The following is an 18,117-nucleotide window of genomic DNA, read 5'->3' as shown; positions in this document are numbered from 1 at the left end:
GAGTCTGGCTAATGCCAGAGCAGCTTATGCTCTGGGACTGCTGGAGGGCACTGCAACCGCTGGGCTCTTCCTGGCTGCTCGCAAATGCCTCAGGCACTAGAGTCTGCTGTCTCCTGCAGTATTCCAAATCTGTGAGCCACAGCTGATCACCACCAATACCTGGTAGCACTGGTAGTACAGGAAGAGAAAGGTGGCTGTGCCAAACTCGTACTGCTTGGGCTTTCAGTGGTAGCTGCTAGTGCCTGACTCACAGCTCCTACCCCATTTCTGACTGTCTAAGCAACAGAAATATGCCAATGACATCGGAGGAAGCATATTACCTGAGAGTATTTCTCCTGCATTCCCATGAGAGATTGCCATAACAGAAATAACAAGCCTGAAGCCCTCAGTGGCCAGCCTGTGTTCAGCAGCTTGACATGTTCACAACCATTTTTCTGAGGACAGTAGTGACTAAACATTTCAAAACCCCAACCACTGTCCTTTATGCTGTTTCTTCTTGCTCAGAAGAGCCTTCCAAAATACAGAGTCCAAGAATTGCAGGGGTAGGCTGACAAAAAATAAAGTTCTTGTAGCAGGCGGTGCCACCTGCGTACGATCTGCTCTTGCGATGAGTGCAGAGCACGACTGTGATTCACATCCCTGTGGCTGAGGGAGTGAGAGCAGGGGTGCTGACTCGAGTTGGGACCGTGTCACGGGCGGTTGGTGGTGTTACCAGTATTTCTGCCTGTGCACACAGTCAGGTTTTTATCTATGTACATATACATATACATACGAGCACGCTGGCCAAGTACAAATAGCTGCTGTGCCTGGTGGGCCATTTACCGACCACCTGTAAGTGCAATGTGCGGGGCTACCATTGTGGATAAGTCTCTGATCTACACGCCAGTTGCTTTACGCAGAGTGGGTCAGGAGGGTGGTTCAGCTAAATCAGGTGGTTTGAAAGGCAAATTTATTCAGCATGGAACAGATTTTCTGCTTACTGAAGGAAGGTAAATTCATTGATATTGCACCTCTCTCTGCTTCTAGAAATATGTACAGTATCCAAGTCCTGAGGTCTGGAGTTTGACGTATTGAATCCTGGTTTGTGTTTATGTGAGGAAGTTGAGTGGAGTGTATAGATTTAGGTGTTTGAACTGAAACCTGAAAGCAACTGAATTTTATCAGGGGGTTGTGGATTGGAGGGCTGTGTCATCATGACCACTCGTTACTTAGTCATCGAGCTGTGGATGTCACGGCCTTCTTAACTCAGACCTTCTCTACCCAAAGTGGTCATTTGTAGAGTGAGCATCTTTAAAAATATCTAGGCTTGTGTTGTTTTGCATCAAACTCACAGAGCATCAGTGTGATCAGATGATGGCACTGAGAAAAAGCTGACATGACCAAGTCCGTGGCAAACGGTTGCATTCCGTTTTGGAATTTCTTGAATCCCAGGATTTGAAGAAAATGCAGATGAAAGGAGACAGGGGACTGCAGAGCAAGGCTGAGGAGAGTGCTGGGAGATGTTTGCATGGATCCTGTCAAGGCAAACTGACTGAGTCTGGTGGAATTCTGCATAAGAGGGCTACTAAGTTGTCCTCCGACTAACTTTATCTTATGTTTGGGAAACACTAACTTAACGAATGGCTGGGAACAACAATTCATTATTTTTATGTATTTATTTGTTTATTAAATGGCTTCACACTAGAACAAATTTTTGCAATTTTGATCCAAACATTGACTTGCTAATTTCAAAGCATTGTTTACTTACATTTGGTAGCAAAAGAATCATTTAACAGCCTCACATTTTCTGGTGTTTGAATTTAACTGTGAATGTTTTCTTTCTTTCATTTTAATTCTGTGGAAACTACTCTGGAAATCAGAGAAAGTTTAAAAAATGTTGTTTTTACCAAGTATTTGATATGTAGCTTTCTTTTTGGTCTGCTTCAAGAGATTTTTTTAATTATGTAAAATTAGAATATTAATTATTAATTCTAAAGTATTGTATCACAGAAACTGTATCTGATAAACTTGCTCATCTTCACTATTGCATCCTTACAAAGATAATGCAAATTGTTTCCAGTAACAGGAAAGCCCCGAAAGATATCCAAGCATTTTATGTTTACATGGCAGTATTTTCTCTCTGTTGTATATACCTAGTTATGCTTCAGTCATTTTGTTTTGAGGTTTCTTTGCCCCCTCAGGATTTTGCCTGAAGTGCCTTAGTGTCCATAGTTACATTAAAAGAGATATAAACACAGGTCTAATAGCTTACTTTTCCCTCTGATGAGGTAGTTGCATTTGGTGAAGTAGTGTGCTCTACCACCAAACTTGCTGAAACGTAATATTGTGTCAGAAAGTATAATAGTATTTTAGCAACTGACAGTGTATAAGAAATTAAACTGTTGTGAGAACAGTTATTCTTCAGTCAGACACTCCTTCTTTGTATCAAAACATTGAAATTTTTCTAATTCTGGAAGTATAAAATTGGCAAATGCTTGCTCAAGGTTCATAGCAGCTCACTTAGCTCAGTCTCACAGATGATTATGGGTATTAGAAGGTTTTTGTAACGTGTCAGTCCCTGGAGTAACTGAGAGCTTTATAAGGATTAGCAACACACCCAATCCCCAGAAAGGGAACCCAGAAAAAAACTCTTATCTGAGCCTGCTTCGTACAGACATACAGTAACCGCCTCTGTTCTGTGTCAAGGAGGTAAATAGCTATCTGTCAAGAATTGGTGTCATGATGATTTAGAATATCACAGGGAAAAAAAACCTCAAAACAGGTCCCTTTCTTCAGCACTGCAAGACAGGATTGTTACTACATACCTCTGGGTTGCTGGGTGGCTGGAAGGCACATACCAGGCACCTGGTTTAAATAAGCAAATAAATAAACCACTGTCAAGAAATAATTCAAAGGTTTAAACTTTAATTCTATAATTGCCAGCTTCCTTTTAATTAAACAGTTGAGGATTCACAAAATAGAAATGTGGATGATAAGCATGACAGAGGAGCCTGAGCAAAAATTTCCTGCCTCACAAGGCAGAAGAGAATGGGGCTTTCTTCTCCAGACAAGACAAGTGGGAGTAACCTGGTACCCAGCCCCTGGTCTGCGGGATCACGCCAGGAATCTGGTAGCAAACCCAAAATCCTGAGTTTTGCAGAAAGTATGCATAACCAAGTGTTGTGTCATATTTACTATAAATGTATTGATAGTCCTTAACAGAAGGAGCACTGGCGATGGAGTGGAGCAGCAGCCTGAGTAAGGACCCTGGATAAAGGCTTATCCCTGGCATTTATGCAGCACATGTCCCTGGCCAGTGGAGTGCTGGGCAGGGGACATCACAACTCAAACCCCAGCTGCCGAGTCCCAGGCAGAGCAGCCACGGGCATTCACACTTGTATCCAAACTTTACCTCCGGAGGAATGTGAGGAGGGAGAGGCACAGGCAGAACTCAGGAAGGATGAGGCTGCTCTCCATGGTGCGGGTCACTGAGGCTTGGGGTGGTGGAGGAGCTCCTGGCGATGGGTGGTGGAACCAGCCAGGGGGTGGCCTCTTGCTCAGTGGATGCTTGGGTTGTGTTTTGTGTTTGTTTCCCTCATAATCTTGTCTTTCCAGACTCATACCTAGAAATCCGATCTGAGTTAGTCTCTGCATTTTTCCGCTGTGAAGCCTGTCAAGTCCTGGAGGGGCCGGTGGAGGCAGGAGAATGCGGAGAAGGGCAGGTGCAGGGTTTCCGCACCAGCAGAGCCACCACACGAAGGAGGGAGCGTGGTGCCACGTGTGCTGTGGCCACCACAGGGACCCCAGAGGGCTTGGGGGACTCCTGCCACTCTGTGCTGCCTTCAGGGAGGTTCTCTGGGGACAGTACTCCCAGGGGTTAGAACTGAGTTTCCCACCCCAGCTTGTGGCGCCGAGGCCAAGGCTACTCCTCAAACCATGCCAACCATGCAGCATGGCAATGTACTACACCGTTTTCAAGTCTAATTTATGCAAACCCCCCACATTTAAAAAATAATGACATCGGCAATTCTGTGCCATGGTAAGCACTATGTAAAATCAGACTGCAGCAGAAGACATGCTGCTGAATTCTTTGCCCTTTATTATGGAGATACATTACTCCCAGAGTATTGCAAGTTAGCTGGGAGCAATATCATCAAACAAGCTTAAAAAAACAGATTTAATCTAGCAAAGTGGTTCCTATTCTTGCATGCAAAGCTACGGTCAGTGTTACAAAGGGGTAATCTAAAACAGTAAATGTAAGTTCTAGGTTGTGCTGAAAGATGCCCCCCCAGCTGCTCCAGTAGCTAAACTGGTTGTGGTTTGGGAAGCTCCCGTTTCTACTCCAGGGCTGCTTTGTCCTCCTGACTTCTCTGGGCAAATGCATCTTCCTTACATTTATTAAAAATAGAAATCCTTTCCTCACTCTCACTTGTATTTCTTCAGCACTAATTTTCTGAATCTTTTAAATTACATAAATGCAGTTTTAGTAGCACTAACAACTTCTACCATGTGTGACTCTTTGCTCTTACAGTTCCCATTGCTTCTCTTTCAGGATGAGTTTGTTTGGGGAGGTTACAGCATCTTTCAGATTACTGCTATACTTTCTATACTTTTATGAAGTGTTTTCTGTACATGTCTTTCCAGCACCTAATCAAACTTTAACTTGCCTTCAGCTTTTTACTTGCCTTCAGCTTTTTATAGTGACCACATAAAAATTAGTAATAATATAGATTACTTTCTTGGTATTTATACGATTTGCAAAAAAACGTCTTCCCTTACCCTCCCACTTACCATTTTTATATTATCACAGGGATTAATATAGTCCCATGGTTGCCTGACTGTCCTGTATTACACTTGTGTATGACGCTTGAGTCAATTAAAATGTCACTTTTTTATTGCTGTTAATTAAATTTATAGCATAATCATTAGCAGTTGTGTTTGCTGTTGTTTTCATTATTAATTCTGTTGATAAAAAGTTCCAGTGGTAACAATTTCCACCAAGAATTCCTAGATTTAAGCATCAGTAGAAGGAAGAAATATTTCCTTGAACATAAAAGTGTTTTACTACCAATTTGGAGATTTTAATGCTTGGATGGTGGTTTGGGAGTCAATCATTTCACTCAGTTTATGACTTTGGTTTACATAGTAATTTTCATCACTTAAGGAAAGTAATCATGCCAATTGCCTCAAAATGAATCTGTATTTATGTCCGCTTGCAATACATTTATTTGTAGCTGGTAAGCAATTAAAATGTTTTTAGGCAGATGCTTTGAAATAGAATAATGTCAAACCCTCTGCTTCCCACCCTCCTTGCAAAGTGTTCTTTAAAGAGGGGCACCTTTGTCCTTATAAAATGCATATATATCCCTTCGGGGGGGGGTGGGGGGGTGGGTGTGTATGTACATATGCTTGCTCATCACCTGTGCTAAGCTGGGAAGTACATGGCATGTTCCAGGGGATCCCCTGCAAGTACAGCCAATTCCTTCACATCCTTTTGCTGTCCCTATTCTTTCATAGTTTAGCACAACTCCAAAGTATGCTCCAGACTCAAAAAAGTATGAGGGAGGTCCATTTTCCTCTCTCTTCTAGCAGGGCAATCACACAATTAGCAGTATTATGTACATGTATAAATATTGTACTGGACTGAAGTTACATTTTTTCACTTAGCAGCCAGTTTAGGAGACAGGTTACCAGCATAGCGGATGAACTGGTAAATCCAGGTCACTTCCATGGTAGTTATTATTTATGTTATTTGTTCAGTGCCAATAATAACCAGTGGTTCAGCAGCCTTTTTAAGGCAAAGTATAATTTCTGAGAACAGTAGCACTCTTGAAAAATATTTTTGCAACTACAAAACAGGTTGCACCCTTTTTGTGAGGTATCTACCAATGTCCTCACAGTCGTTCTAATGAGGCCATTTTCCAAAAAGCCCCTTTTTGGGACCTGGCCTGGCCTTAGTTTGGCTACTTGCCACTTCAGGACACCCTCTGGCTAGATAATTGTCAGCTTTGTGGGAACATCCTCCTCCAGTGCTTAACCACCCCCAGGGTGATAAAATACAGTAACTGGCCAGACCATTATTGTGGTCCTAAAGACACTATACCAGGGTAGTACAGGTTATCAACGTAGCAGTTCCCATCTTGTCACGGAAGGGTAATTAAATTTTGTAAACATAGCAATGTCAGATGAAAAGTACATAGTGGATCCAAGTACTGTCTCCTTGTTGGGAAGATACATATTTGGTAAAGTGCTGTGTGATGTTTGAGGTTACCATGGGGGATTTAGTTCCTAGTTTAAATTTGAAACAAATTGGTAATAGAGCAGCATGTGCTTCCTTATACTACCAGTAAGTTGTAAGTTCAGAAGCATAAGTAACTGAGAGCAAGAAAAGGCTGGTGTTGGTGCCTTTAAATGCTGTCACCTTCTGTGGCAGAGGAATTAGGTTAAATTTAACCTGCCCTCCAGTCACAAAAAACCAACACATTGTTAATTAGCTCTTTGAATTTCAAGAGGTGAAAACAGAAAGTGTCCTCTGGTAATGTAAAATTGTGTTGTACCTTTCAGGATTGCATTTGAAACATTTTACAGGTAGAGGTGACTATCTGTCCAGTTTAAAATTATCTGTACTTCATGGTTCTTGGTTGGCTACTTATAGACATCATCTCTAGGAAAGCTCCTGGAAGTCAACTGCTCAGGTGAAATCAATGCAGGTAAGTGAGGCTGCCCTGTTTCTGGGTGTGGTTAAGATTGGGTATTTACTCCCCTCCACTCATTCCCCTTACCTTTCTTAGGCATATTCTGTGCATGAGCTGTTGTTCTGAGCCGTGTTTCCTGGGATCTCGGTGGTGTGGATGGACATGCAGGTGAGAAAATAGTAGTCTTCTCAGTTCAAGGGTTGACTTCCAGACTCTGCATTTTTGTAATTGTAGTTAGTATTTTGAAGCTGTAGCTTATTAAAGCTAAAAAGAGTTTTAACAAACAAAAGGTAAGTCTTAGCAAAGGCTGTGTGCAAGTAAGTATGTGAGAAAGGACTGGAGAATGTTCCTGTTAGTGTAGGTTGAATTTAATATTCAGGAAAGTAATCTTCTCTGTAAAAAGCTCTTGACTTGCCAGGAAATATATTTGCAAAGCAGCAAAATAGAGTCCATTTAACTTGGTAATATATAAGTGGTGCTATCATATGTATGTACAGTATTATATGAAGCATAAAATAGATATATTCTACTTTATGAATGCTACAAAATTTTTTATTCATATAATAGTCTTTTGAAATGAGAGAGATGTTGCATGTGACAAAGCACAGGACAAACTATGGAGAGGAGGTGGAAGGAGAAGCAAAAAGATTGTAGAACTAAGTTAGTCAATGTTAGTACAACTGTCTTGTAATTCAGATAGTAGCACAGTTGTCAGTGTCTGAAATTATGTGCTTTTGAGAGTAAGGCTGAACTTACCTTGGCCAGAAAGCCAGCTGTTGGAAACTGGGGATTTCAGAAGTGCACATGGCATGTCTTAAAGTTTTCTGCCTTTCAAATCAAGAGATGGTGGTGACTGTTGAGTATCACTGGTGGGATAAATACAACTGCACTTCTGTGGTAGTAAAACGCTTTGGGTTTTTTTCTGTGTATGAATATAATCACTGATCTCAGTAGTTCTGAGTTAAAACCCGGTTACTATATGAGTGAATCTTGGCTCCTTTGAGCCCTTGGTTTTTCCAGACAGCCTGGATTAGAACATCTCCTTGCAGCTTTATTTATAACAAAGTACAAGGGAGATAATTGAAATGCCTGACAAGCAAGAGAATGGGGGACATACCTCACAGCTAAGGCTCATTATAAGTGACACTGCCTCTCTTTTTGGATCTAAATTACATACAGGCCATATAAATCTACTTCTGTCCAGCTATTACAATATCCTATTATAAATCACAGAAGCACAGACATGCTTTTGGATTCATCCAATGTGCTTCCAAATTAAGCCAGAATCTACTTTTTTTTCCTCCCCAAACCTACATCAGTGCTGGACGTGATGAGTTATGGTCTCATGTTTCTGGTCTAAAAATACAAGAGGGTTGTACTTTTCTTTCTCCATGTAAATATTAGTGGAATGAACTTCTCACTTCATGGTTCCCAACCCTTTTGAGTTCATCCTTTGTCTCCAGGCAAATCAGAGAGTTGTGCAAGTAACATCTGTGACAAATTTGCAGGGTTTGCATCTATGCAAAAAACCTTCTTTTTCCACCATTTCCTTTATTTTTCTGGGGGTTGGGGAGGATATAACCCATTTGCGGTTTCTGAAATCCAGCTGCATGTGATGTGGCTTTGAGAGTATTTTCACTAGATCATGTTCACTCACTGTTAAACTACCCTCACTGCTGACAACAAGTGTCAGCAGCAGATTATCCTCGCAGAGGAAACAGGGCTGGAGGGAATTACAGGTTTTTGACAGAGATGACATTAGGGAAGCCAGCAAATACTTTTGCTCCTCATATGAAGTCTATGCAAGCTAATGTTTCTGGTGTCCACATCTCAAGGAGGACATGGTGGAGTTCAAGAGCATGCCTGGAGAAGGGCAACTCAAATCATCAAGGATATAAAGCAGCCATCTTATGAGGAGATGCTGAAATGGCTGAGATTCCTCAGTTTGGAGAGAAAGCTGAAGGAGGGTTGATCATGTTTTACGGAGTCATGAAGCCAGTGGATAAAGTGAGTGCAGAGTTACTATTCAGATCTGCATTGGTCCGACTCGGTGGAGGGTTCCTCTGACTCCATGCACTCTTTTCACGTGGCTCTGCTGCCTTTATCACTCTGTGGAGTATCTACTGAGTGCTAACATTCTCCGGAGGAATGGATACAGATGCGCTGTTGTTGAAAGAGTGTGTGAAACTTTGCTGTGGACAGTCTGACAGGAAAGAAATGGTGTGTGACTGAGTGAATTTAACTTATGGAGAAGCCAATAGCTCTTTCCCACAGAATGCGATGCTATAAGAAAAAAGCAATTTTCAAGCTTTTTAAAGTCTGTCAAGTGTCTTCACTTGTCCACAAAGTCCTCATTGTCCTTTTTAAATAAATTCCACAACCCTGGACAGTGCAGGAGTTTCTTAATCGGTTGACATTGTAATTGTCTTAGGGTAATCTGTTTTCACATGCAAATTCAGTTCAAGATGCTGAAAAGGGATTCATGTAGGCTGCCAGAAAGCTCATGGGAAACCCACTGTTGCTTTTCCAAAACACTAAGCAGAAGAAATTCTCAGGCAGTGGGGGAGAAACTCCCACTTGTAAGTTTTTTTTTTTTTTGTGCCAGAAAACCTGTATCAATGGCAACAACCCCCACCCCCAAACCAGTAAGTACAGTGAGAAAACAGTACAAATGTGCTACCAAACAGCTATATATACAAAAAACATTAAGAAAGCAATGTTGTGGATTGGGTCCTTACATGTCTTCCTTGCTTTCAGGTGTTGTTCTTCATTGTGCGTACTGTGAACATAAGATTATGTGGTGTAATAGAAAACAGGCATAATGTGAATGAATTAGTAAAGTTGGAAAACATAAATCAGCTAGATTAGGCTGTACAAACACACTACACTTAATATATTTGTCCTTTAAAAATGAATTTAAGAAGTTCAATGTATGTAGACTGAAATGTCCGTATATCCATGGTAGACCAGGAGGCAACTAAGAACAGTGTGTCTTGCTGGGTTGTTCTAGCAGAAGCAGGCATGCTGCAGCCTCAGCGGACGGGGCTGCAGCTTAAAAGCAGGGAGCTCTCACCACTGGGTTTGCATATGAGTAACATTGCTTCTGCTGGGTGGCAGCCGGAGTGTGCAGCACTTGGGTTCCCTCTACTGGTTCAGCTTAAGGCCCTGCCCAGTTACCTTGTATGGTGGGATTGTATTATTCCTGAAAGACTTTGAATTAATTTCCTTTGTGGTTACATTTTATGATCTTATGTAGTTATCACATCAGCAAACCATCCCTCTTTGAAAAGGCAGTAAATGTACACCTAACTCCCAAAATAAGTGATTCAGAACTTAAGCAGGTGCTTAAATACACACTTAAATGCTCTACTTAATAGGAATGGTGTAGGTGTATATACTTCCATGCTTTTCTGACTGAAGACCTTAATGATGACTTTGTGACTGGACAGTTAAACAGGCTGTACTCACAACACTTCACAAACTATTACCTTGATTTTTGTCGCCATCTGTAATATCATTGTCTATACAGCCATGAAAATGGCACTTTTGGGCATAATGTGAAGGCAATACCAGTCTTTACTTTCTCTAGGTTTTTTTTTAAAGGCTTTATGAGTGAAGCGTAAAAGTAAGGATAGACTCTGGTTTTAAAGCAGAATCAAAACTCTGAAGCTATGGACTTGCTTTTAACTTTCTTGCTAACTTTTCTCATAGCCATGGGCAGGTGATTCACTCTCTCCTCAGCTTGTTTTTTTTTATTTGTCAAAGTAGCTTTATGAACTCATCTGAGTGCTGGAAGGCATACCTTAATTATGAAGTGGCATGAAATTATCAGCTGTAACATTATAGCTTTACAAGGGGCAGTTGGAGCAAGGAAGATACTTGATCTGTCAAGTTCATACCTATAAAAATGATGTTCTGCAGTCAGTGGAAAGGAGTCCTTTTAAAAAAAAAAAAAATCCCTCAAGCCTGAGTACCAAATAAAATGTCCAGGAGCCACAATTAGTGCATGGGAATAGATTTAGAAGAAGTATCTTTGCAATTGCATAGTCCTTGTGCTTTTCTCCAGACATGTGCTATTGACCAGTGTTCTAGGCAGGGTGCAGGAGTAGGTGGGTTTCTGGTCTGACCCAGCACTGCTGTTTTTGTGTGCTTGCATTTTGTGTTGTACTGCTTAAAAGGGAGGAGAAGTCATCCATGAGGAGTCCTTTTTCATCTAAGTCTGAAATGGAGAATACCCTGTGGGCTGTGACAATGTGGCAGTCTCCTGTACCTCCCTGGGAGGGAGGAGGCAGTGCTTGGCTCACACTGCCCTATGGCTAGCCCCACCTGATGTGGCTCCCCAGCTGCTTAAGTGTTGCACAGCAGCATTTAATCTGATCCCTCTATAGCCTCTGGACTCTGCACTTGCCTCTTTCTTCCTCTGCAGGAAATGGTTAGGTGGAAAAGGTAATCTAGTCCCTGTTGTCACTTAGATGGTTGCTTTTATTCTAGAATAATGAGACTGAATAACATATGGGCATATTTACGGCCTGATCTCCAGTTTTGAATGCTCCCAGCTCCTTTTTAGAGCTGATCTGGAGCAGAGTGACGTTGCTCCCAAGCCATGCTTTGCTGTGCTCACCTGAAACAGGCACCATTTCCATCAAAAGGTTTCTGCTCTTCAGTTAAGTGTTGGCAAGTGTCACAACTCAAAAATAACTGTGTTAATTTCTCATGGCTCGTGGTATAGCTGTAAACACTTTTCCATAGTTCAGCCTCCAATGTGAAGATACAGCGCATAATTCCATTGGCAAGTCTCTGAAATCGTATAGTCCATACACAGACTCTTACCAGACATCTGCCTCCTAGTGTGCATTTGGTCCTAAGTCCTAACAGTCTAACTTAGTCCTGTTCGCATCCCCATAAAGTCAGAGCAGGATTTTGTGGAGACTACCCAGAAAACATAGTTTGAAAACAAGAGATGGTAGAACTTGGTCTTTTGCAGAACTAGAGTTCAGAAGCACTTTGTCTGATGCATTGCTGCTTTAGGCTTGTCCAAATCCTATACTAATTCCAATAAACAGAACAGGATTCAATCAACAAGAAATAGGATTCATATGCTGCTGAATCAGATCTTGTGATATTTAGTCAGTACAGAGACAGCGGACGTGGGGGTATGTCTACAGTACATAACGGAGCAAGGGTCGGGCATCCACACGCAAGGAGGGAGCTGAAGCAGCAGGACACAGTACAGCGCTGCAGGGCTTCCTACCTGTTCAGCAGGACATAGTGCCGCAGGTTCATGCACAGCTGTCTTCGGATAAAAATCCCAGAAGTCTCAGTGCAGAATAAGCCCAGGTATCCCTGTTTCCACTTGGTGCATGTGCCCTGAGTTTTAGCTTACCTATGCCTGATACAAGTTTGGAGTAGTTTGGTGAAGTCAATAAAATACTACTGATGCGGCATGAATGTGGTCAGAATCATTCCTACTATTTCAGCAGCTTTCTGAAATGTGGTACCAGCTAAGTCTAATGAGAACAGTGTAGACAGTGTGAGGAGCTTGCCCTGCTAGGTACTTTTTTAAAATGTTGAGCTCCAGAGCAAAAATACATTGATTCAAAGCACAGTAACTCAGACAATGGATTTTTTTAATATAGAAACTATATTTGGAGAAATTGTCAGTAGTCATGCAAGTTTCCCTACAAAATCCAAACTGAAGAAAAGTTGATGGAAAGTTTTCTCTGAAGCACACTGTGAGAAGATAAGGTTTTGATAAAAGAAACTTCACTTTGCTAAAAGGTGACAGTAGTAAAAAGAATGACCTCGTTTCAGAAACTCAGAAGAAAGAGAGCCTTAAAATGCCAGCTGTCCCCAAGAGATGTGATCTGGAAACTTCAACAGGTAAAGAAGGAATTCTTAGAAGTGCACACTCTCCAGAAAGTAAAAAACCTGAACATTTCTCTCATAGGTTTCAGTATTGGTAGACTTTTAAAAATGTTCTCTGCTGTCTTGGACTCTGCTTAGCTGCCAGTTCTGCACCTTTTTTCAGAAAAAGTGCCTGGATTTAAATGGAAAAGCTTCCTATATAACTGCAGAGGAAGGAACTCTGAACTTTAGCTTCCCAGAAACGTGTACTAGGGTTGCAACTGAAAAAAATTCAATAGCATTTTATGCTATATTTAGAAAAATGAGGTTGATGGAAGGGACTTGCATCAATCATTGCACTTGCCTCTTCCTGAATTTGAAAGGTCACCAAGGGTTTTATCTCAGTGTTTCAAATTAAAATCTGCTTTAAATGCATTTTAAGAGGGTGGGGGGAAAAAAAAATCAATGTGTTGGATATTCTCCTCCTTCTAGGCAAGAAATAATAAGTTAACAGTAATAGTTTTTCTTCCATCATTTTCCAAGATTGCTTTCTGTTTATGGAAGGAACCAGAAAACAGCTTAATTATTGTCTTTCAGTTCATTTAAACAGTTAAAAATCCACATTTTTAGTCATTCCACCAAAAATGGATAGAAGGTAAAATGATCAGATGAGTGTTTAGAACCAGATGAGAACTTGGGTTCAGATCAGTTTATGAGAACTTGGGTTCAGATCAGTTTATGAGAACTTGGGTTCAGATCAGTTTATGATAATGCTCAAAGGTTTTTTTTTAAGCAAGCCATAGTAGTGCTCAGAGTTGAGCCCTGGGAGTTTAAGCATGATTCCTGAGCCTGTACCAAATGTAACTTTATACTTTCTTCTGCATCCATCTAATAGCAGCCATTGGACAGGGTTCCAGTATCTACAAAGGTCCCATATACCTCTTGTTCTGGGGTGAGGCTTTGAAGTGGCTGTGAATTGCTTTCACATGTTCTCCCATCCTCTTTGCAATTGCAATGTTACTGTGCAATTTATCATTCCCTACATGAGAATCTTGCAGAATTGGGTCCCAAATTATCTACAGTAAAAAAAAAAAAATCTTATGTTAGTGCTATTATATTAGCTCCTTGTACCTAGCATGGGAAATTTTTCCCAGTTTTGGTCAGGATACAAGCAGAAGTCAGATATTCATGAGAACTGTTTTTCCCAAACCCTCTCATTTCAGTCACTCGGATCAGTGAGTGGAGAGGGACTGGAGAACACCAGAACCTTAGTATCCCACCGTGAAAATCCTCTAAGCTAATTTGACAAGTTATTCTTGTTTTTTCTAGGAATTTCATCACTGGTCATAACTTTGATTTATCCGTGCAAAGCTTTTCACAGTTTGTATGACATGGTGGTAGTAAACAGCCCGGAACAACCCTGTCCAGTATGTATCCACACCATGTCTGGTTTTTTTTCTGCAAAACTAAAGTGATCATGTTACAGGTTGGCTGGCAATTTAGGCAACAACTGTGGATAGTTACACAATGGTGGCATTAAAGTCTTGCTCTTAGAGTTTTGGTTATTGTGCAAATGATGGAATATTGTTACTGTGGTTAATAAGAGCTCCTTGCCATCTGTGCAGTGATATTGCCATAAAGAAAAAACAAGTATATTTTTCTGCCCCACTTTCATGTCATACATTATTCATATTATGTTTGAGAAGTAAAATTCATTCTTCAGGGGATGTTTCCCATACGGATTTTATCTGTTAACTATTATGGAAATCTGATAAATCTTCAGGATCCTTGTAAATTTAGATTCTTCCACTCTTTCCTCTACAAACAGATTTGCAGAAAATAGATATTTAGTCACAGTTTGTGCATGGAGATATTATTGTGGGAGCAGTTCCTATACTTTTCAGGCTTAAATTTTCTCCAGCAACCCTGTAACTGTTCCTCTCTGGGTCAGCTTGTTGAGGTGTGTTTTGCTGTGCACAAAGACGCTGCAAGCAGGATATTAACAATGTTAAAGCATGAAACAGTTATTTATTGGGCAATACACAAGGTAGATGGGTAGAACTTGGGAGCTATTGAGCAAAGCAGTCCTAGTAAGGCATGCAATGAGCTGGGCAGTTGTCAGCAGGTGGGGACAGGACAGGCTCTGCAGCCCCCTGGAAGGGGCTGGTCCTCTGTGTTGCTCAGTTGTGGTCTTTCAACTTCATGTTTTTCCTGAAGAGCTTGATGTCTTTTCATCTTGGTGCTTTTCCTCCTGAGTTCTTGGATGTTAAATGTCTCCATCTCTGCAATCTTACCTCTGCCTGCAGTTGCACCTTTTTTACCGTGTGTGTCCCTGTTCTGTGGAGTTTCTTACAACTTAGCAGTTCACCTGTATGGCCCTGCCTGATTTCTTGCAGAAGGCGGCAGGTGTGTAGAGGATGAGGTTAACAGGCAGAAGGAGAAGGCAGGGCAGAGTTCCTGTGTGGCAGTGAGCAAATTGCTTGAAACAAATAGTCATTAATTGTATTCTCCTTGTTTTCTGGAATTTCTGTGTTTCTGAGAGGCTGACTTTACAGCCTGAATGTAACTTTAACCTTTTCCACCCCCTGCACAGGACATGCCTACAAGGCAAGGCGCTTGGGCCTATCGCAAAAAGGTATAGATTAAAAAAGAAAAAATCTAGCCTAGTCACTGGGGAGGAAAAATCATAAATGAAAGTTAGCCAATACTGCCTCAGTTCAAGAAAATATCTGCTTAAAATAACTTGATTTTAATGGTGTTTATTTCATACTTGTTCATTTGGCAGAGGAGGATATTTTTTAGCTGTGCCATAGCTACAAATAATCTTTTAATGTGAGGTGCCACAAAATGTGCATGTAAGTAGTTTTAATCAACAAGCTGTGAATGAACTCAGGTTAAATCTATGTTAAAAATAGAGAAGGCAGAGACTAGAACATTTTTGTACCAATTTTTTGTTAATAATTCATAGAACTTCAGCCTTTTCCAACTGTCTCTTTTTACTAAAAAGAAGCAAGTAGAAGTGATAAAAAGATTCTGATAATTCTTTTATGCAATTAGTGTCCTACATATGATTTGTCATGATTCGTATGATTTGGCTGTATTTGTAACACCTATTTCTCTTCCTGTTTTGGAGAAAGATAGGAACAATTGTTTGTAAAATACTATGGGCAAGAAGTGCTTTCTTCATCCTGTAGGCAATCATATTATGCCTTGAAGTATGAGATTTGATTAACCTGTCCCATTGTGTAAGATTGCACAGCTGCAAATTTTATTGAATAGTGGTACTCACTTTCTGTAGTGCCTGAATGCAGTTTAATATCTCCTACTAGTGACTTGGAGAACCGCTAAGTCCTGGTGTTGTGATGCACTGTAACGCTGGAAGGACATGGCCACAATGTTTTGACCGTGCATAGCAGCTCTTGGGTCATCACAAAGGACAATACTACAACACTTTGTAGGCTGTATGACAACCACTCCCTCTTTTCACAAGTTACTGAGTGGAGATCATCTCTGGTCTCTGCCCCTCCTTTGTTGACTACTGAAGGGTATCTTCCCTCTCATTTCTTGTAGGATTTCTTTTCCTCAAAAAAGAGGAGTAAGAAGCATCTTTAGCTCTTATCTAAGAAGGTGTTTCCTGTGTAGTCTTGAATTTTACCATTGAGTGCTCTTTCAATCAATCCTTTGTGTCTAATCCTTTTATGTCTAACACTTAAACAGGATCACCTACCAAATGCGTAGGCTTCAGGAGAGCCTACTATGATTGCTCATCACTGTCACATAGAATTACTACATCTCCAGATATAGCAACCTGCTATATTGAGTTCACCAGCTTCAAGAAACTGAATTATATTTTATAGAATATGGTGTCCACTGCCCTAGTTATATGCAAATAGAATAAGATTATCCTTGACCCAAAAAGGTTATAGCTCAATTTAAAAGAAAAAACAATGCATGCATTTAAAAGCAGAATGAGACAGTAGGATGAGAGGAAGTTGTGGAGAAATAAACTAATAATTTACTTTAAGGATTTTATGTCTTGATTTTAAGTTTTGAACATTCCTTTCCCCAAGCAGTCACTTTTCCTCATGTGAAAGAGGAAGAGGGGCATGACGAGTCTCTTCTACTCTCTGTCAAGTCTGAGGAAATTAAGTTCATTCTAAAAATACTCCTTTTCAAGTTGAATAATCTGTGTCTTGTCAGCCTGATGCTCTGTAACTAGTGGTGCATCACAACGCTGTATCTGGATAGGAGATCAACAAATGCTCAAGTAGCTACACTTGCTCAGTTGTCCTAGAGTGGTATTTATACCTCCCCACGCATATGGGAAGCATGGCTGGAGGCCCTGCATGCTACCTACAAAGTGAACAAATGGTTCTTGCTTCAGAGTTCACAGTTATTAACAAAGATTGTGTAAGAATCAAGCATTTGCCTACCTGTGACTGGTAGATTTTTTTAGTTATTTTTTTTCCACTGATTCTAATGGGACTGTATTGTTGTAAGCACTTTCCTCTCCTTATTAATTATTTGGTAGAGAAGATTTTCCATTTGAGTTTGGGGTAAACACAAGAGCTAGTGCAAGACTGGCACAAGCTTTCTGTCTTTCGGTGATTTTTCATTTGTAGTATTTGGTCCTTACTTGACAGTGCTTCATCACTTTGCATCCTCATCCTAAAAAAAGTGTTCTCTACTGTTTATTAATCAACACCTAAGTCTAAGCTTTGTTTTCTAGTGTCACACATGCTGCAGGGACTGACATGGCTGATTTGTTCTCATCCCTCCCTGCTGGTGTCTAGCCCTGTTCCCTTTCCTCTATCTCTCAAGTTAGGAAGCAGTAAACTTTCTTGGAGTGTTACATATCCAGATCTGATTAAAAAATATGGGTGTGTAGGAGGCTCTGCATCCTTCTTTTCTGGGTGTACTGATGTCAATGGATACCTTCAGCTGGTGTTGGGATTGACACGCATCTGTCAATTGCCTGCTTATGCATGAAATGAGTCTGTACCGTACATGAGATGTGTGAGCCCAGCTGGACATGCTCACTCTGCATTCAAAGCTGGTGTCTTATCTGCAGAGGACAGCATGGTCCCATCAGCTCTGTGCCCCAGCTTTGGAAATCCTAAGGCTGACTGTGGTGGCAGATTGTTTTCTAAGCTCCAGTAGGTTCATATGGGCAGGGAAATACTTTTCCTTGAAGAGAGGCAAAGAGTGGATACACATATACACGGAGCACAAGAAGAGAAGATCCACAAGTGTACCTTCAATGCAGTTTCCTTTTCCCCTCAAAACGTGTTTCTTCTGTAGGGAGTGGTGGGCAATAAAAGAAATAGTAGTGGCCTGTGTATTTGAGTGTTTTAATATTTGAGGATGCCTGATCTGATACTATGAATAATCACTTACCAGGATCATCCAGCAAGTTGTCAGCATCATTATCTATTTCTAATGTAGATCTGAGTTGCAGAAAGGGAAGAATCCTGGGAAATCACAGGAAAATTCAAATAAACCCTAAACATATATTACTTTATAGAATTAGAAAGGCTATACCTGAAGGTCATTCAGCTAAAGTAATCTTAGGGATTGCTAATGAGTGTATGAGCTGTTT

General features: G+C 40.8%; 1 protein-coding gene across 6 annotated transcripts in view; it reads left to right on the top strand.

Annotated features, from left to right (window-relative positions):
- Positions 1-6,784: 6,784 nt before the first annotated feature.
- Positions 6,785-18,117, top strand: part of RGS6 (regulator of G protein signaling 6) — a 133,115-nt gene continuing 121,782 nt past the window's right edge. For 3 of the 6 annotated variants that reach the window (XM_050896761.1, XM_050896764.1, XM_050896766.1), the window contains exon 1: positions 6,801-6,842. Coding sequence is in view for 2 of the 6 variants with exons in the window: in XM_050896762.1 (XP_050752719.1) it covers positions 8,601-8,681 (81 nt within the window). In the remaining 4 variants the exon portion in view is untranslated. Of the gene's footprint in view, positions 6,843-8,509; positions 8,682-18,117 lie in introns of those variants that run through there. The other 3 variants (XM_050896762.1, XM_050896763.1, XM_050896765.1) reach the window with 3 other exon arrangements.

Source organism: Gymnogyps californianus, chromosome 5 (assembly GCF_018139145.2).
Source record: "Gymnogyps californianus isolate 813 chromosome 5, ASM1813914v2, whole genome shotgun sequence".
Lineage (NCBI taxonomy): Eukaryota > Metazoa > Chordata > Aves > Accipitriformes > Cathartidae > Gymnogyps > Gymnogyps californianus.
This window is presented reverse-complemented; position numbering and strand designations above follow the sequence as displayed.